This window comes from Pundamilia nyererei, unplaced genomic scaffold (genome assembly GCF_000239375.1).
Source record: "Pundamilia nyererei isolate P.nyererei 1_Seehausen unplaced genomic scaffold, PunNye1.0 scaffold00130, whole genome shotgun sequence".
Classification (NCBI taxonomy): Eukaryota; Metazoa; Chordata; class Actinopteri; order Cichliformes; family Cichlidae; genus Pundamilia; species Pundamilia nyererei.
The window spans coordinates 1078164-1100923 of NW_005187531.1; the positions used below are offsets into that span (position 1 = coordinate 1078164).

The window sequence follows — 22760 nt, forward strand, 5'->3', positions numbered from 1 at the left end:
AAATATGGAGGCAAAACAGAAAAACACAAACATTCAGGAACACATCTTGTTTTAAAAGTAGAATGGGAGGCAGAGCATTTTGGCTCTTCTTCTGTGGAACCAGCTTTCACTTTGGATTTGAGGCTGAGACTGGCACCCTGTCTGCTTTTTAATTTCTTTTCTTTTTTGATAAAGCAGAATCAAAGCAGAGCCACGGCAGATGGCCGTCCTTCCCTGAGTGTTGGGTCTGCTTGAGGTTTCTTCCTGTTAAAAGGGAGTTTTTCCTTCCCACTGCTGCCACGTGCTTTCTCATAGGGGGTTGTCTGATTGTTGGGGTTTCTCTGTATTATTGTCGGATCTTTACATATAATATAAAGAGACAAAAGTTGTTGTGATTTGGTGCTATATAATAAAACTGAATTGAACTGAAGTGAATTTTAATTTGCAGTGCAGTCACAGGCAGCATTAGAGTTCAGACTGGCTTCTTGAGAAAACTTTGTTTCAATAATGAGTGCAGGCTGAAGAATAGAGGTCCACACATCTGATGACGCCACACTTCATGCCATGTTAAAAACTAAACCTCATTCACAGTGACCCTTTGCACTTAAAAACCACTGCTTTCTGCAAAATCAGGAACTCCAAATGAAGTATACTGTACCTCTCGGCCCAATTATAATCTGCCCCCTATATACCCTCTCCCTGCAAACTCTCACTCTCATTCTCATGGAAGGTCTGCCACATTATGTGCTGCTTCAAACCAAATAACCTTAAATGGAAGTGGGTTATAAAGCCAAGGCTTAGTAACTGCATTCTGTGAAGGAGCAGAGCTGCTTTTAGATCCAACACGGAGGGCTGGGTCTGCAATAAACTAAATGAAGAGCCATTCCTGAAACGTGTGTTTTTGAAAAAGCGCTTCATATTTTATTTATTTATTTGTTACAAATTGTGATAATAAGCAAAAAGAAGACAAAATGTTATGAACCACTGAATAAAGATTAAATGGAGCAGGCACATTGCTGTGATCGTGATCTGTCCATGTGAAGTTTTTGTTTCCAGAAGAATCTCTCCTACCCCACAATTAAGAGATGTGACTACACATCAAAAATACATCGGGCTATTATGAAAGTTTTAAAATGTTTAAAAGGGAAATAAAGCAGAGCTCAGAGGTTTGGAATGTTTGTGCTTTCATGAATACTCATTTCCTCCTCTTTTTTGCTCTTAAATGACCTGGCTGTTTTTGACAGTTGTATCAATTTGTGTGTGTGTGTGTGTGTGTGTGTGTGTGTGTGCGCGCGCACACTCCACATACAATGTGGGTCATCACTGGAATTTGAAGCTTAATTCTATGGGATCAACCACTTGGGTAATGTAGGCTCTCACCACTTTCATTTGACTCTGATAGATCTCAAAGTTATTTTCTCATTCTGTTTGAAAGTCTTGCTTTCATTTTTTTTTTAAATGAACTGGCGAGGTGGTTGATCCACAGTGTCATTTCAAAGCTATTAAAAGCACTAAAGCATTTCCTCTTCCTCCTACTGCAATGTTGTCAGCAGCAGAAGCACCATCTGATCTGGCAACAGATTCTTTGCGGAGAGAACCAGAAATGTGAGCAGCGACCGTTAGATTGGAGCAGTGTGATGTATTATCCATTCACAGTTGTCAGGAATAATGCCACAAATAGAATTAAAAAAAAGCTGCACCAGTGGAAGAAGTACTTTTTCTATATTTTTAATGCATGCTTTAAATTGTATGAGCACCTGTTCCTTTGGGGTGACCATCAGTCTGCTGTCACCTGTCAGTCAGTGTCACTTCGGCCTGTATGTCAAGAAGAGGTTTACAGTACTTGTGACAAGACAGTTAGGTTTAAAGTCAGTTCTAAGAGCAGTTTAAAAGGGATTATCAGATATAATGTGCACGCTGTCTGTAAGCTAAACTTTTAAAATTTTATCCTTGCTTGTGATTTTTAAATATTGCAATGAAATACATCTTGCAACAGAAGAAGCCTCTTGGATGAGAGTTGAAACACCTTCAAGAACTTAAAAATGTCCAGTCGCTTTCTTTCAAAGCTCTTCAGACTAGCAGGACTTGGATGACTGAGAAACCTACAGAGACATTTCACTAAAGCTGTTTTCTCTTTGTTCTTTCTGTTTTAAATAGTCCTATTTAGCATTATTATCACTTTAACGCTCAGATCAATCTATTGACGTTAAAGGAGAGTCTTTATACTGTACTTTCTATTTTTTCACTGTATTCTTCTATGATAGATTTTATGATTGGGCAGATGTGATTTTGTCTCTAGGCCATTAATCTGTCCAAATATCCTTAATGAATCTTTCAGCTACCAGTCTGATTCTTGTTCTCCTGCTCTCACTGTGTGCCTCTATCTTTCTGTGACTCATAGAAACTGTCATGTAAACACTTCATCCAAGCAAGGTTAATGAGACTATGATGTTAACATGAATTTGTGTGATATAAATGATCTGCACGTCTGGATTTGTTCAGCTAGTCCATTTATCAACATGTGCTAGGGGCCATCATATCAGAATATTTATGAGTGTTGTGAGATGGCATCTATTCCCCAGAGACAAATAAGAAATGAAGGAGCCGATAATGAGGTCTGAATATCGTAAAAACAGAATTACAGATAAGTAAGTCCTTTTTCTCCCCGCTCACGTGATAAATAGAGTGAGAGATGAGTCATTTGACTTCAAGATTGTTAGTGGAAACTTTAGTATTCCAGGACGGTAAATGTCAGATCACAGTCACACACTTGCTCGCATTCAGTTTCACTCTCAGATGAAAACACTTACACTCAGGTGCTGCTAATATAAATCGATGACCGTGGAAAGAAAAGAAAAAGAAACCCCTTTCTCTCCTGACACTGACTGATAGGTCAGCTTGCCTTTTAATCGCAGAGAACATGGAAGCTTGGGTCACGAATTCTCAACACAATGTACTGTACAGTGTTTGAGCAACCACCTACTGTATAATGTGCAGCCCAATGTTTTCAGCACTTACAGTAAGCATTACATCACTCACTCCACGGCGGAGGCATCTCTTTCTTTCACACACAAACGAACACATCGAGCAGTATTTGCCAAACCAGTGGTGTCCAGGATGCTGACCTCCCGTTGTCACCTCCAAGTCAATATCATTGTCAGTCTGGAAATGACATCCACTGTCATGGTAACAGAAGTTTTAGAATTTCCACACTCATTTAAATAACATTTGTTGACACTATATGCACATGTGTAAATGTGAAAGAAGCCACATGAACGCTGCAAAGATTTTTTTATTTCTATGTGTTTTAAAACACTCAGTCAGCTGCCTCTTCATGCAGTCCACTATCCTGGACAGCAGCTGGCAAGGAGAGTACTGACTCTGCTCGTGTTTGGTGTATCAGTGCATGAAAATTCAGAACAGGGTACAATTGGTGTTTGTCAAACTGGTTTATTTATGTTAAAAACTACTTGAGTAGTCATCCACAGTTAGAAGTATATGAGGCAAAGATGAATGGAGGGCAGCTGCGGCGTGAATCTTTTCTTAAAGTGTCATTAAATCAGTGATTAGAGGCGCCGCTGATAACGTGGCGCAAATCTTCTCCGTGGGTAACCTAAATGAGCTCCTGTCAGGTTATTGACCTTGTTCCAGTCGTGATGTGAATGCACAGTGAGAGTGAGGAAAGAGAGCAAACACGTAATCCATAATCCATAGCTGCCTGTGTGCACTGGAAACAGAATCAGCTTTACTCAGTAACAGGATGTGAGAAAGCTCTGGATGCTTTTGCAGGAGGCCTTCATCAGGCTGCAACTGTCAGAGAAGACCGTGTGTGGGTCTGACATGTTTGTTATCAGATGATTTGATTCATTTACCCCTCTTTTCTTACACTCATGTTACATGCTTTGACTATAAAAAGTAATGTTTGTGCGGTTTGAATGAGGCTCGGTGAGAGAAGATTCCCTCCGAAGCTTAACTTTTCTATTCGTAAATGGTAAATGGTAAATGGCCTGCATTTGTATAGCGCTTTTCTAGTCCATAGGACCCCAAAGCGCTTTACACTACATTCAGTCATTCACCCATTCACACACACTCACTTTACTCGTGTGAGTAATTACACAAACTGAGGGTGCAATCAGCATGTTTTCCAGAGACAACACTCCCGTTCTTTCACAAACATGCATGCACATTTACTCTTATGTGCCGGCAGCACGGACGCAAGAGGGGATATTGTAACAAGCATCCGAAAAAATGTTGGTCCAACAAGTGAGATGAGGCTCCGGCCTGAGTTAAGGGGGGGATTAGCTCTCTTAATTTATGCTAATGAATGCACACAGAGCAACAAGAGCTGTGTGTTATTGTGTGACTGATGCCTGTCTCACAGACACACAAAAACTCCTGAATCCATCAGTCCACAACCAACCACAGCCAAAACTCTCTACCATCACCCTGTTACCTCTGTGGGACTGCGCTGGCTCGGCTGCTTCCACATTCTTGTTTTTGTTATTTGTTTCTGCTTCAGCTCAGCAGACTGTCGTCATTTCTCTGCTTAGCTGCTCAAATTCAAGTTGGTTTTTTGTTGTTGTTGTTTTTTTTAAAGGTCACCACCTGATGTCCGTCTGTGACATTAGAGCCATTTGAAGTAACCTCACCATGCTTTTGTTTTTGGTTGATATTTCTGTGACATCACAGCTGTCTAAATTGCCTGTGGGGACGCTTAGCCTATGAAAAGCCATGCTCATTTCCTATCAATGGGTTTCCTATCACAAACACACACCACCACCTTTCGACTATTTTTGTAATAATGAAGGCTGGAGGGAAGTCCCACAAGCAGACACGAGAACAAAAAGGATTGAAATAAAAATGAGCCTTTAATGGCTGTGAGAAACATCCAGGAGCAACAAAGTCTAATAACTGAAGAAACCATAAATCCAAAAAGTAAACAGAATGGAGCAAAGGGATGAATCCTAAAGGAATGATGTTCAGCACACAAGGGAGCATGCACAGATAAACCAAACCGAGACAGGAAACCTCACAACATTCAATCACCACAACAGTGAACCCAAACAGAAATCTAGACTTAATAATAAATACAGTTCCAAAACACCACAAAATCTGTGGGCCAGGAAAACTTTTGGCACTCGTGGTATGTTGTGTAAATCATATAGGTTTGATCCTGGAGAAAAGAAGGCTGGATGCAGCCCAAATACCCATACGGTGTACCAGTGGCTAAAGCCCAGATGTAGCCCACATCTCCGGGTTTCATTGGGTCACAAAAACTGTGCAAAAGCCGCCATCCCTAATTTCTTTATATTTTGCTTCCAAGGATCCAGACTGTCTTGGAATTTTTTAAAGCAGCCTTGAGTGGCAGTTTTTCAGATTTCTAAAGAATTTTCAAAGATTTTCTTTGGACATTGTCTGCTTTTTCACTCACTGCAGTCTTGTATCTGACCATTTTTAGTATAATTTCTTTCTTGTTTGTTACTTAACACGTACCTATGAATCAGTAATGCATTGAAAGTGTCGTAACTGAAGGGATGAACAACTTTTGTGTCTGCACAAATTAGACACTTAGTAAAGAACCAATTTTCCGTTTCTTTCACCAAATCTATGAAAAATAACAAAGATGACAGAGTTTGACAGGGATAAAGTATTATTTTTGCATGAACAAGGTGATTCCTAAAGAGATATTAGCCAAAAACATGGTTTAACATGACATGGGGTGCATTGTGTCATTACAAAATTTCTTGACATGTGGAGGACATGAACCATACCTGAAAATTATAAGAAAGTTCGCATAAGAGAGTCGAGGCTGTGTCACCAAATATTGACTTTTGAGCTTGTGAGAATTGTACAAACTCGGTTTTTGCTATATATGCAGTATTTGACTGAATATTTCAGTAAATCACTGCAGCTATTTCCATTTTTAGCCAAATATGAAGAAATGAGGCTCAAGAATTTTGCACAATATTGTGTAAGGGATGAAAAAAATCAATAAAGTGAGCTATGCAGTGAGAAATGAGTGTGTCACTATACAGCACTGTAACATTAGAGCTACAGTTACTGCATATCCTTGTCATTCCCACAGTGCCACATATTACCAAGATCTCATTGGGTAGATAGGAGGAATACTGTATTATGTGTTGTACTGCTGCCCTGGGATATAAGAGCCTGATCACAGTCGCATGCCACACACACACACACACACACACACACACACACACACACACACACACACACACACACACACACACACACACACACACACACATAACGTCCCTACTACCATAAGGAATTTCGCAGGAGCGAAACAGTGATTTCCATTAATGGCAGTGGGCGGCGCGCGCGCACAGCTCGTCTCTTACTGCGATGTACATGCGCGTCCGTAATCGTCCAACCAGCCAGCGAGCCCGCACTCCTCAAATCAGACCCAGCCGAACCAACCCGAGCCGAACTACAACGATCCGAATCGACATCCCCGCCAGCGCAGTCCAAGGCTGGAGAGACGGAATGATGACCTCTTAACGCATCTTTTACGCACTCGACCCGCTGTCCGTCCCTTAAAAGCTCACATTCCGCCTGTTTGCGCTTGATTCGCGTGCTGAGATCATGGACACAGCACTTCTAAGGACCCATATTATCTTCTCTCTGCTTCTCCTTTTCATCCAAATAGGTAAGAAACTGAGGAGGAAAATGATAAGAATCCCAATTTAAGTGATTGTGGTGGCTGACAAGTGATGCCGTGAATGTTTCTGAACGCCGTTTAAAGACCGAGCGGTGGGTCCGTGTTATTCCCCCGGAATATTCGGCACACTTTCAGCCCGTGTTTCCAAATGTGCAATCGGTGGAAAAGACAGAAGGATTACACATGTTGCCGCTGGCTTCTCGGGGTTTCAGGATTGTTGTTTCAGAGGAAGCGTGCGCAGTGCATGCAGCGGTTTCCCTGATCATGCTTTAGACGTGTTGAAGCGTTTTCAAAGACAAGTTGAAGAGTGAATGAAATGTGATGCTCGCTGTGAGCGCGCTCGGTGTTTGATGTTTTATTTGGTGAACGCTCGCGGTCTTCTAAACGCATCTGAGAAGATAAATATTAATCAACATTTTCAGTGACATGACAGGATTCCACTGGGCTTTCTCTGAGTCACAAACATGTAGATACAATCTACATTTTCATTTAAATTGGAAGACGCGGGAATCCATATGAAAGCTTAATGTTTAGCACATTGTGGTTTAAGTACGGTTCTATATAATGTTTGAAAGTACTTTTTGGTTTGGCTGCTGAATTCACGCCTTTAACATTTACTCACCTCAGTTATTATTTTTTGACCTTGTTGGCTCATTTTAACCTCACCTTAATAGCTTGTTGATGCCAAATCACAGATACTCATTCGTGTGTTGAAATTGGTACAGATTTGCGTAACAGGTGGGGAAGAAACTGTGAATTCTGTGTATCCTGACTGCAAACACATTACCAACGACTAATAACTGGAATACATAAGCATCCGATCTGTTCAGATTTCATCAAAACCAGATTAGTGGCAGTTCCAAGATCTAGCCCCCTCATGGAGCAAAGCCAAGTTACATGAATTAAAGCGAACAGTGTAGCTTTAGATGGTAACTTTCGTTCACTGTGAAATATATTATAGTAGTAAATTGATGCTGAAATATAACCAATATGGCATATCTAAGTGTTATCATAAAACCTGAGGCAAACAGTAAAATTGAAGTGGCCCCAGGAGGGATTTTCCTGGCACAGAGTCAGGAATTTTTCAACAAGAGTTCAAAAGTGAAGAATGAAATGAAGACGTTTCTAAATTTGCTGAGGTGCTCTTTGAACTACTTAGAGGGACGCCTGCCAATCTCAACCAGCTTCTGTCTGAAGCTGGTTGAAAAACGTTGATTTTGACCTCATAACAAACAGTCAGTTGTTCAAGGTTGAGTCTTAATGAGGTTATCCAACTGATTTTTATTCAATCGGCTGTTCAAAAGGCAGAATCCCATGACGGTCCAGTTATTAAGCCGAGATCAGACGGTTTCAAACGTTTTCACGTCCCGAAACACAAACCTGTCTGCTCCCATTTGATGAGATTTTCTCTGATGACATCCTTTCTTTTTTTTCCTTCTTTTAATTTGATAAACTCTAAATTTGTACAGAAATAGATGCATCATGATAGATGGTACGAGGGAGGGAAGATACCTGAAATCTTCCTCTACTACATGGTTGATTGGTTGGATGGTTGAATTCAATAATAGCAGTGCAATTGCTATTGCTCTCATGTCAAGAAAAAAGAAGAAGAAGAGGATCAGAATCTGCATAAATTCCACCGGCCTTTAACTCCTTCCACCACCTGCTGTCACCACAGGGTAAAGGCCATATCTTAATTAAATGGAGATGCTCGGAATAAAGAGATCTGTGCATCTGAGATTTGGTGCGATCGGCTGAGATCATTTTCTACTGAACTTTAGAGGAGTTCCTTTCTAAGAAAAGCCTTTGCACGGTCAAAGTTTGAGATGAAGTTGTTGGCGTCCACTTGTTGTTGATTCTCTTTGCAATTATCTGATGCAGTTTGGTCCATTGCTTTTTGAATGTTTATGTGAAAGCTTATGTTTTCAGATACATAGTGAGAGAAATATTGTCTCCCCTCTCTCGAGGAAGCACAGCGTCTCCCCCCACCATCTGTCTCCCAATATGCCTGGACACCACACAACATCACACACATTTTCTTGCTCAGCCTTGCTGTCACACTCCTCCGTGCAAACACACACACATACAAATAGCAGTGAACACAGTCCTTTTTGCTGCGCCTTATGCTTTTTAACAGCACAGTCTCCATACAGCGTACATCTGACTTCTCAGTGTGTATCACACCTGCTGCCTTTCATGCTCTATCTGCAGTTTAGCAGGAAGGAGAGGATGTGAGCTTGTGTTCCCTTTTGGATACAACATTTTGGCTTTGTACATATGAAGAACCAAGTGTTTGGAAACCCCCATAACATGGAGTTTTAGTATCCTGTGATCCTGCTGGTTAGAGATTTAAACCTAATCTGATTCAGCTCAGCATGGTGGTTGTCTCCTCTGGTGCTCTTACCACTTCACAGCACTCTGGGCTTCGCTCAGCTCACACGTTAAACTCAGCTTTCCAAACACAACACCTTGTAGCTGATGCTTTTTTCCCCAGCTTGGTTCTGCAGTTGGTTGCGCGGTACCACCAATCATTTTGTATTGAGTTTAGCTCTAGTTTAGCTCTAGTGTTGAGCTTGGAAATAGTAGCAAAGGCACTGTGGCTGTAATAGATTTTGGCAGTGCAAATCAGATAGTTAGATGGAGTGAGACAGCAACAGGCTGCATGCTATTGATCAGTGTGTGTGTGTGTGTTTGATCTGTGAGTGTAGTGTGTACTAATCTCATCAAAATTCCTCTGATCATCAGATGAATTTCACGAAGCCCCCTGTGCAGAAAATCTGAGCATTACAGCACCATGCACTGTCATCTCTGAAGTGTTCAGCGAATTGTACGGTCTGCTTGTGAGATACCATCTGGCTGGCCAGTGCACTCTGGGAATTTGAACCAAAGGGATTGCATCTGGTGACATAAGGATAGGATGCCTGATGGTGTAATAGTAATTGGCTACAAAATATTGGCACGTACATCCTGGCACCCCTAGTGAACTGAGCATGCTCCATGTGTAAACACATCAATTATATAAAAGAAGCAGTCGAATCAGTCAAATAGATGGTAATGCACAATAGACATGTCTCTTCTGTAACAGTTAGATTTTAAATTTTTACTTTTAAATGAGATCTGTTGCCTTTTTTCCTTTTTTTAAAATATACATTATAGAATATTTATTGCTATGGTGGTTGATGCTCATATTAGATATGGTCGAAGACTCTAATAAGAGGTTTATAGAGAATATAATACATAAACTGATACATACAGTGCATACGACTGTCCCTGTGTCCCCTCAGTTTGAATGAAGACACCACCTTGTCTCCAAACTGTTGCCAACTGCTCACTGAGCCATAAGGAAACTTGAAAAAGTGAGATCCAAACCAGAAACGGAGAATGTTTTCCTTCAATGTAAAAGCTGTGCCTTATCAGTGCAACCAACACGTTTCAGAAGGTGCAACAACCAATTGCTAACCAGCAGGACAATGCCCATTTTTCGCTGGTGACCGGAGTTTGCCAAGGGGTTGTGATCATTCTCTTGGGCTCTGTGACAAGTCTAAGAATTAAGAATGAATGAAAATTAGTTCTTTAAGCGAACTTTAAAATCAACCATATTGACATTAAATCTGTTACTTTATCAATCTTCGTAGGCAAATTGAACACCACGATAAGCTGTGCAGGTTCGTAGCTTAGCAAAGTCGTACTAAAACATTTGACAGATTTTCCAGCGCCGTGTAGCACATAAATCGTTTCGAGGTCAGTAAACACAACCAGAATTCATACATAAGGCACACGGGATTATAAGCTGCACTGTCGATTTTCAGAAAAATCAAAGGATTGATTGTAAGTGTGCCGTATTTTCCAAAAAACACGGTAATAACGACGGCCCGCTAGCATGTTCTACCAAAAATAGTGCTTTGTTGTGTATCTGACGGACGAAAGCCAAACCAGTTCCACACCACTGAAGTTGCAGCATTTTTACAAACCAATTCTGGTTCATCCGTTTCACTCAACGATCCGCTTTCGCCCTTCTCATTCTCCGTCGCCGCCATGCTTTTTCCACCATGTGCGTATGAAAACAAAGGCACTGCGCATTTACCCATATCACGATATTTCATTTTCTTATCGTTGCCCAACATTATACCGTGAATGGTATGATATGGCCCAGCCTTAAATTAAATCATGACAGACAGTGCACGTTTTCAGCTTTAATTTGAAGGGTTTTACAAAAGTAATGGATTCATTGTTAAGGATTGCAGCCATTCTTGTACACAGAGAGCCATTTGCAGAGGCTCAACAGTAATTGGACAAGCAAACATAATTTTAAATATAAAGATTATTTTTAATACCTGGGCCTAAATTCTATGCAGTGAGTGACTGCCTGAAGTCACATACACATAACATGCTTCCCTTGAGATGCTCTGCTGTGTCTTTACTACAGCTGCCTTCAGTTGCTGTTTTTTTGTGGGTCTCTCTGCCTTTAGTTTTGTCTTCAGTAACTGAAGCATGCTCCCTTGGGTCAAGATCAGGTGACTGCTGTGGTCATTCAAGAATATCCCATTTCTTTGGCATGAAAAGTTTCTGGGTTGCTTTTGCATTATGTTTTGGGTAAGTATCCATTTTCACTGTGAAGCATTGTCTGGTTAGTTTTGGAGATCAGTTTTGACTAAATCTGAACAGAAAGTACACCCTGTACACTTCACAGGCCATCCTTCTGCTCCTATCAGTAGTCATATCATATACACATTAGCGACGTGACGAGCCATTCCTGCACGTGCCATAATACTGCTTTGGATCATGAGCTGTTCCTTTCCTTCCTTCATACCTTTCTCTTCCAAACATACTGGTTTAAGTTACAAGTCTTAATTTTATCTCTCCAACGAACCAATTACAATGAGATACTTCCCTTCTGTTCTTGACAATGTGACATTGGAAATAACTCTGTGATCATCCACTTTGTCCTCTGTGGCATTAGGCCTTTTGGTGTTGCCCGTACATGCCTTCTTTTTAAGAATATAGAATACATTAGCCAACTTCTACATTTTTATTTTCTGCTCTCGTTTTGGTAGGTTTATTTTGTTTTTTTCAGCCTAATGATGGCCTCCCTCACTCACATGGACATGTCTTTGAACTTCATTGTTCCAGCAAACAGTTACTGAATGCAGGTTCAGCACTTCGAATCAACTAATACAACTACTACAGTGCTTTTGTAAAACCCTTGAATTAAAGCTGCACCCAAATCAAATCTTGAATGTTTGATTTAAAATTCACTGTGGTGATGAACAAAGAAATAATTACACACATTCAAAAAAAAGAAAGAAATTTCACTGTCCAACAACTTACAGACCTAAATGAATAAAAATTTAAACTAATAAATGTATTTATGTTGATAATTTTATTTATTTGCACATACTATACTATAAGTTCTGCCTGATTTTACTTTCAGGTTCACTGCTTGTGCAGTGATGTCAATAGTGGGCAAAACTGAACTGAATTGAGCAGATCGATGTCTTAGATTGCTCTGTTGTCACTGATTACAGAGCCATTGTAGGGTCTTCACCTGACAAAATAATGTTAATATAATGTGGTGCTATATAAATGAAACTGAATCAAACTGAAAATTAAAAATGAACTTGGATATCCAATGTATCTATTTGAGGCAATGTTAAAGGATACCTCATAGAAAAATCAGGTCACTGCCTAATTTAAAAATCCAGAACCCTCTGAGCGTTTTAGTTGGTGTCAGCATCAACATAACATAGAAGTACTACATATTTCTATTTCGGAGCCCTGCTGTTTTGTACATAGGATTGCATTTAAGATAAAGTCTGTTTGTCAGTCTCCATCTACCTTTAACTCCATACTTAAGATGAGATTATGTGCGCACTAATTTACACACATGCACACACACATTCATACACACGTGTGCAGGCTGGTGGAGTCAAGCTTGGTCAACCAACGAAATAAAAATCTTCACTGAGGGAAATAAATCTTGTTAGAAAGATTTTCCAAAGCCTTCTTAACTGTCTGGCATTTGGGATTTAAAAAAAAGTGTATATATATATATAAAATCTGATTTCTTTTTTTCTTGACAACACACTGGGGAGAGGATGATATTGCATTAAAAAAAAAGATTCATTCTGAAAGTTGAGGAATCTATTAACATTTCTGTGTTCTGCAGACTTTGTACAGCAAATCGTATTGAAAGCCAAACTTGAATGTTGAGTATACATGCAGAGGTAGGAAGAACTGTCCGTAGCCACTGCTGGGTTGGTGTTGCTAAAAACCACAGCTGTTGCACTGAATAATTGATTGGCTGCTTTCTACTTTGATAATTTTTCTTCCTGCCCTCTGTTTTTCCCCACTCACGCAGCTACTTTTCTGTCTGGCCCCTTCATCTAAAGCATTATACTCGTAAGTGCTCTTATTCTTTAATCCACTCAGACGCATTCTGCTGCGACTGTGACAGCGTTTGGTCATGGCTATTTTAGAGCTGGTCTGTGCCACGAGGACTGACGGATCTCTTTGATACTGAGCGGCCTGAACAGGAAACTCAGCTCAATGAATTGCTTATGTCAGTCAGAGCTTTCTTTTTTTTTCACAAATTACTTTGGTTGCTGTTGTCAGTTGTGATTTAAAAATGCATAAAGTGTCAAAGATAAAAGGGCATCAAAACCTGCACAAAGAGGTAGTGGGAATGATTGAGGATTTAAAAAAAACAACTTAGTTTCTATATTTTAAAAATAAACTTTAGTCAGTTTTCTCTCGCAGTTTAGTTTAGTTTTTAATCAGTGTTTAATTTTCAGTTGTCTCATTCCGATTCACTGTTTCAGTTGGTTATGTTCCTAATAAGGTCATGGTTTAGGCTTAAATGCATCTGTGGCGGCAAACATATAGCTGGGAAGTCACCAACCTTCTGATTTGTAGCTGACCGGGTTCACTAATAAACTCCAGCCCCTTCCAAGAAGTATGACCTGTAGCGACCTTAGTGAAACTTAGTTTGCTGGGGAAGTGACTCTATGCAGAGGTGAAAGTCTTTTTTCACCAGATATCTTCAGTTGTCTGGTGTTATGGCAACTCTGACCTCAGCTAGTAATGCTACATTTCTCCGTGGCTTTGGCAGTGTTTGTAACGTGGTGGAGGATCAACATTAAATTAATGTTTCTATGAATTCTCTGAAAACCAACTAGAAAAGCCTTCAGTGCTCTTCAGTTTTTCAATGATCTCCTCTTTTGCTACAACTGATACTGGCAACATCAGCACTACCTCTTTAGAACCTGGGATTGGATTCATCATGCCTGCAATACAACTATCCAGCTGCCTTGCACTGGCCCAGCAATGTGTGGTTAAATGTTTCTCTGAGAAATAAGATGCCCGGCTTTCTTGTGTGGTATTTAGATGCTTGGAGAGTAAGAGAAATTCAAACCCATGTTACTTTGTCACTTCACAGCAACTGGCCATCACAGAGTTGAAGTGGTGGTAAATTTGTCTTCACCATTTAGTGCTTTAAGTCTGAAAATGTCCAGGAGCTGATAAGAGGATGAAGATAAGGATCAGAGGAGTTTGCATCTAAAAAGGCCAATGTCTGGATAAGAGGGGACAAAAGGTGAAAAGGAGAGGAAGAGAGTAACTAAGCCAGTGAAACCAGTGCTCAGATATACAATGCCAATGCCAATGCTCTCTCTGTGGTCTCTCCAGTTGAGAAAGTCTGTCTGAAGTTACAGCAGCTGACAATGGCCGTCTGTCTCTGTCTCTGCCCACATACAAAAGCTACTGTTGTTGTTTTTTTTGTTTTTTTTAAGAGGCTGGCACAAGGACCAAGGCTTCTGGAGAGGGAGTACCTTTCTAGTATGTTTCTGTACTTCTGAACTCACACAATCACACTTTTAGGACAGTTCTTAGTTAGATAATTGAATAAAGTTAAGCTTTATGCTAAAGTGTAATTCAGACTTGACTTTTATTTAAATACCAATTTATATCTTTAGTTATGTGTGCTGCTGATAGACCTATAACTGCAAATACTTTTGTTTGGCATCTTAGACCTATATCAGAGGTTAGACTGACCATGACAGCACAGTATTGTTTTTTTTTTATTGACAACAAAAATTTCAGATGTAAAGAAAATGGAATAATGGATAAAATAATATGTGACGCTGAAATTAATCAGTATATTAATTGTTTGTTGCACCCCTTTATTCCTCAGTTGCTTTAATTTGAGCTATATGATTTGGAACATACAAGGTCTTAAATAATCAGGCCCCATCTTATCTTAATGTCCATCCATTCATTGATTTTCCACTACTTATCCAGATTTGTGTCACATGCTAAGCAGAGAAGCCCAGACTTCCCTTACCCCAGCCACCTTTTCCAGTTCACCTGGGGGGAAACAGTCTTTCCCAAACATACCAAGAGATATAATCTCTCCAGCGAGTCCTGGGACTGCCCTGGGAAAGGAAATCTACAGTTTATTGCAATATAGACCAAGCTCTGACTATGATTGTACAGGGCAGAATGACCAGTAATGGGGGCCAGACAACCACTCTCCCGATAGACACCTCCAGTTCCACCTATAGCTGGAGCACACCCTCTGTTCCCCCTTCTTAAATAGGGGAGCCACTGCCAGTCAGCCAGTCCAGAGGCACTGCCCCAGACCTCTATGCAACATCCAAATCCAATTTGAGCCGACTGTTAATTTGATTTGGCGCCGTAAAAATAAAATTGAATTTAATTGAATAATGCAGAAAGGTGACAACCAGGACAGACCTACAACATCCAGAGCCTTAAGGAAGTCGGGGCACCCCAGGGGCCCTGGCACTGAGCAAAAAAGTGGTTGTGTTGAAAGTTAAAGGAGATTTAGCTTTTACTTTTTCAAGCACAAAATTCAGAGAGGGGAAGAGTAGAGGTTGAGTGAATTTGAGCAGAGCATTAAGTTTTTTTTTTCTCCAGTGGGAACGTTCATTAAGTTGCTGCTGCTGTGACCAATGAGTTTTTTGAAAGTTGATTAACCCCCACCAGCCAGCCACCCCATTAGTCACACATGCTTGCGTGCACATAGAGATTCTTGAATTGAAAGATTTGGGTGAGCTCTTGGAGCAGTCTCCCCTATATTTGTGTGCTTGAACACTTTTTCAACAGCCCTTGAATACCTTTGTATACGTGCATAAATACAAATGTATATGTGTAGGGATTGTTTTTGAAGTCTGTAAGTGTATCCATGTGTTTTTGTGTTGCTATTCCAGCCTATGTGTGTTTGTGTGTGAGCGCTTTCTGCTAAACAGGAGAAGAATTGGGGGCGTGATCCTGCCCTGAAAAATAGAGAGGAGAGGGGATGGTTTTGTATCCATGGAGATAGAGAGAGTCAGAGTAGGAAGCCGACAGGAAGTCAGGGTGTTCAGCACGCCATCAGGGGCTCTTCCGTTGTCATGACGCTGTGAACTGTTGTCATGGGAACTCTGCTGATTGAGGCTGAATGCTTATGGAAAGCATGCTGAATAGACTCTACAATGAGTCTCGACACTTGTTGATAGGGAAGTTTTTCCACAATTACGCTTTAAGGAATCACCAGATGAACAAGACTGTGCGATGTTGTTGGTCTGTGTCGTAACATAACGTAAGATTTAACCAACCTAGAGCAGAAAATTCTCAGAGAAAACAAAACAGCCTTCAAGAAGCCATATGTTTTTATCCTTGTGTCCTTTTTGTGCATTCAGATTTGTTAGCTTTCCTTGAGTAAACAAATCTTGCAGATCCTAGGAAATCTTCAAGATGATCTTTGTTTAAAACCACAAACAGATGTATTAGTGTGCAACCTCGCCCCACTAAACTACAGACTACTAATCGCATATTCCAAACACACACACACACGCGCATATCCAAAGATGCTGTGTGGTATTTTCTCAGTTTGTGCCAAGCAGATGGAAATGGTACATCTCACTGCTCTAACAGGCAGATTAGTGAGACACACACACATGGACGCACAAAGCTCACTGATGACTAAGGTGGACATGTACACAACAGTAACCACAACACATAACCAGTGGGAACACGGGAATTGGGTTGAAACATTAAGCACGGACATGCACACACACACACACACACACACACACACACACACACACACACACACACACACACACACACACACACACAGATAAACAGTCGTGCGTGCCAACTGGCTGCTTTCCTTCAGTCCACTGTGCTCCTTCCTGCATACATATGTGTGTCCTAGATGTCGCCTCACATCACTCATTCGTTACTGGTAATACGTGTGTCATGGCTTATTTAATCTCCTTTGATAATTGTGTGTTCACCTCATTTGACTAAGAAAATGATCTGACACGTACTCACATGTGTATGTGTGCCAGAGAGAGAGAGCATATGCTTTCATGTGCTGCATTTATTCATAGGCTTTGGATAAGAAGGCTCCTGTCTGACCTGCTAGTTTGATTTTTATCTAGGAGAAAAAATTTGAGGTCAGTCCCCTGCAGGGCCTCTGCTACTCACAGTTCATCAGAAATATCCCAGCTGCAGGCTAAAAGTGGAGAGAACATGCTCATTCATCTTCTTAACATCTGGCTTTAACCCAAGGCTGGGATCTTTTTTTCAGAGTTTAACACTATAGCTTTATGAGCTTACCTCATTTAACTTAGAAGATTATACTGAAGCCCAATGAACAAGACAAGAGCTCTCTCAATCCTAATTTAATATACCAGGAAGATAATAAAGTACTGTATATAAATAAATATACTGTATATCAAAGATGGATCCAGCCAGAGTGGTGATCCCCGCTGATTTGAAAGCTATTTCTCTTAATCTCAAGTTTGCCATTGAGGTCATTAGATTATTTTTTTTCTAATTAGATATGATCATATATGTCTGAGACAGTAGTGCTGGGGGGGTTATTAGCTAATGCTAGCCTGGCTTAGTTAGCAATAGTGATATTTAATTGGATGCACAATAATAAGTTAAAAAAAACTAATTTTATTTATGGGAATATCGTATAGTTGACTCCTTACAGTGTTTTTCAGCAGCCACAACTAAACGCCGAAAAGGATTAGAAAGCATCCACCTGTTGATCAAATTGGCTACACTCCTCCCGTGCCCATCTTCAATTCAATTCAATTCACTATATATCGCCAGATCACAACAACGGTCACCTTAAGGCGCTTTATATTGTAAGGTAGACCCTACAATAATACATACAGAGAATAACCCAACAATCATATGACGCCCTATGAGCAAGCACTTTGGCGACAGTGGGAAGGAAAAACTGCCTTTTAACAGGAAGAAACCTCCGGCAGAACCAGGCTCAGGGAGGGGCGGGGCCATCTGAGCCTACATCTAAAAAGTATTCCAGGAATTGTTTACAAAAAATCTTAACAGAACCACAACAGAAAAATACAGCAAGAGGACACCTGCTCATTAATTTTTACTGTTGTGGTAATTGCTGCTCTCTGGACACTGCCTACGTATGATATTGTCATTCAATTTATTGTGTGCAGTAAACAAGAATATTGCACAGGCGAAAGAAAATGTTTAACTCAATGCAACTCTGATTACATTACTAACTCCTGCTGCCAGTGTGGGGATTCCCTTATAGTACAGTCGGCACCCTGAAATACACTAAAGCTTTTGTCCCATGGAGACCCAGCAGCCACTTTTGAGTTGTCAGGCGGTGTGTAGATGAAACTGGTTAAAGCTGAGAAGAGTTTTAAATTACAGAACAAGCTTGGTTTTATTAGATTTTCATGGAGCCAAATGGCAGGAAAGGAATATGTGATACCTCATCTGGCTGGACATAGTCGGGTGTCAACACTCTGTATGTGTGTATGTGTGTCTGCATATGTGTCTTTTAACCCTCCCTTTCCCAGCTGTTCAAGACAGGGCCCCATATTTTCATGGTCACCTCTAAACCAGTCACATGCACACGCATACACACACTTTCTCACAAAGCTTATTTCTTTGCCTCTTTCAGAACAGCTGGAGTGCAAGACAGTCCACATGCTCTGTTACACACACACACACACACACACACACAGAGTGCAATGATAGGCTTTTGTGATAAGGTTTTATATTGCGCTTTTAATGTCGTTGACTCTCTGCGGAACAATGTTTGGTTTGTTTAGCACACAGAAACAATATCCTCCATTTTATATGGAGCCTAATCTCTTAAACTCATAACCTGCACTGGTGGACTTTATTCTGAGGTTTCATTCTTTCAGGTGGACATAGATATATGTGAGACATCTTAAACACAGAAACACACAGAAAGACCAGAAAAGGTCCCAGAACTAGGCAAAACTGGGCAAAGTCTGCATTTTATCTATAAGTAATTAAATTACTGGGATTTTATTAGATGGACAGTTTAATAAATTATGTTCATTGAACCATTTAATGGATATTTAATTAGACTTGTAAATAACAGGGTGCTTGTGGTACAACCAACATTTAAGCTGTCTCTTGTTTAAATCTTCGTTCTGTTTAACCATCCTGCTAATGGACCTGTGCATAGTTTCCAGTATGACACAGGAAATCAGACCGAGGCTGATAGAGTACGATAAGGAAACAGACATAGTGAGACGGTGAGAGATGACATGCATACTAATTTAACCAGCTGATGGCTAACACAGCTGAGTGCTATATAAGTTATAAGATGGCCCCTGGTGGTATGTGCCTGTGTGCGTTTGTGTGTGTGTTTGGGCTTGTGTTTCTGACGCTGAGGTCAACAGGTGTCACGTTTTATGTGACGCGGATGTAGTGTGTTCATCAGAGATCCGTCAGGGCAGTTTTTGTCACTGCGTCCTTTCACTTAGCAGTGTTCAGTTTATGGTTGAATGCCTCAATTTGGCTTTGGATGTTGGTTTGACACTCAGGTCAAATTTAAGATGAATGTAAGATTAACAAAAAGAGGCGACTCTCCCCCTTTTTGTATAGTTTGTCTGTATTCAGGGGCCAGTCTAGTTTGTTATCTAGTGGTAAAACTAGATATTTAGATTTTGTTACCACTTCTATGTCCAACCCACAAACTTTCACAGGGCGGAGACGAGCTCTGAATTTTTGCAAATCTACTATTGTGTCCTTCTTCTTAGAGTTGTTCAGTATGATGTAGTTTATTAAATGACCCAACAGTTACATCTCAGACTCTACAGGCCTCTGTTAACATCCTAAATGTTAAAGTTCTTGACAGAACAATTAGAAAAAGATGAAAAAATTAAAGCGTGTTTGGAAGGGTTGCCAGGTGAAAGCCTCTTCTCTTCAAAAACATAAAAGCGCGGCTTATGGTTTGTAAGGATGTATCTAGAGAAACCACAAGACCTTTGGAATAATGAGGTTTGGACACAAAGGACCAGAGTTAATATGTTTGGCCATAATGGCTAACACCAAACACAGCATATCTGCAGAAACACTTCATAACAACTGTCAAGCACGGGGGTGGATGTGTGATGATTTGGGCTTGTCGTGCAGCTACAGGACCTGGACATCTCACAGTCATTGAGTCAATCATAAACTTTTCTATGAGTTAAATGTGAGGTCATCTGTCAACAGCTAAACCTTGCTTGGGGTCATGCACGAGAACAATAATCTGAAGCAGTAAATTTACAACAGAATGGCTGAAAAATAAAAGAATAAAATGTTGCAATGACCCAATCAAAGTCCAGACTTTGACCTGACTTAACAAAGCTATGCTTAAACTGAAGCGAGAGAGCCTGACAAAGCCACGTGAGAATGATTATTTTGAGTTTTTATTTCCAGGCAGTTCTACAAGCTACTGCATTTTTTTAACAGTCTACTTCTGCATTTTGATTTAGTTTTTGTTAGATAAATAGTGACACAGTGGAATTCATCATGTTTTGTTGTTCACTAAAGCTTTGGATGTTTATTTAAAAAAGTCTTCATTTATCTTACAGCAGACAAATATGATGCCTCGCAGCTTGAAGGTTTTGAGTTTTCTTTCTGTGTGAAGTTTGCATGTTCTCGCTGTGCAAGTACGTGCCAGCCTATTTGTGGAGCCTAAATTGGCTGCAGCGGTGGATGTGAGCATCAATAGCAGGCTGTCTCCTTGTCTTAGTCCTGTTATGGTTTGATGACCTGTCCAGGGTGTACCCCATCTCTTTCACAAGGAGGCTGGGATGAGCTTCAGCCCTCTGTAACCCTAGTTAGATAAGCAATGGTCTGAAAAAAAAATCAATTTTAGTGGATGTCTCTTTAGGGTCCCCTTTCCTAAAAGCTCCCTGTCTGCTTACTGTAAGCCTTTGTTGGAATCATTTCAGAAAAACTAACAATCTAAGTATCATAGATTTCTGCTTGAAAATGGTCTCTGTACAAATTAGATCCATTTACATGTATTATTAACATTGTAACATTGTAACATCGTACATACAATTGAATTCACATATGATTTTTACCAGGCTTCAAAGTAAACCCCTTATAAATGAATACATTCACAGGACCTCACAGAACCTTTCCCTCTGTGGGTGAACACATGTGGGCTTCCTGTTGGAGTGCTGAGACTCATTTAAGAGGACAACAGTAATAACATCTACCATTAAAAATCAGTGTGTGTTGGTGTAAACACAGCAGCCTATTCCCTCATCTCAGGAGTCGGGCTAAATCTCCCCCAGGAGTCATGTAATCCAACACGGTGCTATTCATTAGTGTTCAGCTGGGACAGCTTTGCTTTTCCTTAATCTAATAACAGTGAGAAGGTTTCAATGAATCATTCCCGCAGCATCTCCATCCCCCCACCGCAGCCTTCCGCAGAAGAAAACCAATGCTATTGCTGTATAAATCTAATAAAAACAACCAAAAAACAAGTGACATATCAGTTTAATTCAGTGAATGAGAAATCCAGTGATCCAAAACTAATGCAGGTTCACAAACTGCAACACTAAAATTCCTTGCCTAAACATCAATTCTTGATTTAATTTGGTAAGTTCACGTCCCTGCTCTGGGCAGAGGGGGATTGGTAACTAAAGAAGGAGAAAAGGTCACAGTCAAATATGTAGACTGAAACAGTAAATTTCAGCACTTCATCACCAAATCACGTCTGGAATGAATCAGTGTTGATGTAATGAAATTCGAGAGGTAGCACTAACCCGTCAGGGTGATGGGAGCAGGAGGTAACAGTTTCATGACCTTTGCCTTTGTGATCTTTGTCCCCTTTTCCATTTAAAAGTTGTTTTTTAAATTTTGTCTACAAGAAAAGTGGCACTGTAAATTAAAAATGCACCTACTACTAATACCTGCTATTTAATTTAAGAAACGTGGTTGTGTGATGCTATTTTTTTAAAAATTTTTTATTTTTTAAGGAAAATAGTTTTTCCCAACCAGCTGATACACATGTGAAAACGAAGGATCTTTTGTGCTTATATGCATGAGTGTTGCTCTGATAACAAATTATCCTCACTGACTGACACGTCAGTGTAGTCAGTGTCGTCAGTGTCAAGTGCCTGTTCCACGCCTTTCAGTCAGGATTTCATTCATCTTAATTACTTTCATTTATCACAGGACATCAGTTACTTCTGGATGCCCTTGATGCAGGTATCAGATAGTAGCCGTATGATTGTTTGACAGTGAAACATTGTTGGAGCGCTGCATGTCCTTTGACTTTCCTGTCTAAATAAAACACCGTTCATAGAAAGTCTTCTTTCTGCAGCAGTCTCTTAAAATTTTAATATCAGGAAATCTGATAAAGCAGATAAAGTGCAGATGGGTGGAATAATACAGTGATTCAGCTGTGAGCTTTATGCATGGCCAGCCTGTAGCAGTGAAAGCCCATCAGTCTCCGCTATGCTCTTAAAGCAGAGAGCACCAGTGTCTTTTTGCTCCTGGCTTTTCACTGTCTCGTCATCTCTTCCCTCAAGTAGTGTCTAAAAACGGACTGAGAGCCACAGACCAAATGTGGCTTTGTGGCTCTTGTGGCTAGCTCCTGCTGTAGCTATGAAACCTACCTGTGTGATCCAAAATGTCCACAAACCCCCCAATATATGCCTTATCTTATCTGCTAAAAGCTTCAACTTTACAGTTTTTGCACTGGAAAAACCCCCAAAAGTTTCCACATGTGTGCATTTCAGCATAACGTATTCATTACTGATAACAAAAGGTATTTTCGTTA

At 40.3% G+C, this 22760-nt stretch overlaps 1 protein-coding gene across 3 annotated transcripts in view; it reads left to right on the top strand.

Moving 5' to 3' along the window:
* The first annotated feature begins 6314 nt into the window (after positions 1–6314).
* The window catches only part of ptprz1b (protein tyrosine phosphatase receptor type Z1b), a 68889-nt gene continuing 52443 nt past the window's right edge, over positions 6315–22760 (top strand). For all 3 annotated transcript variants that reach the window (XM_005743320.1, XM_005743321.1, XM_005743322.1), the window contains exon 1: positions 6315–6649. In XM_005743320.1, the coding sequence (XP_005743377.1) occupies positions 6586–6649 (64 nt within the window). In that variant the 5' untranslated portion in view covers positions 6315–6585. The remainder of the gene's footprint in view (positions 6650–22760) is intronic.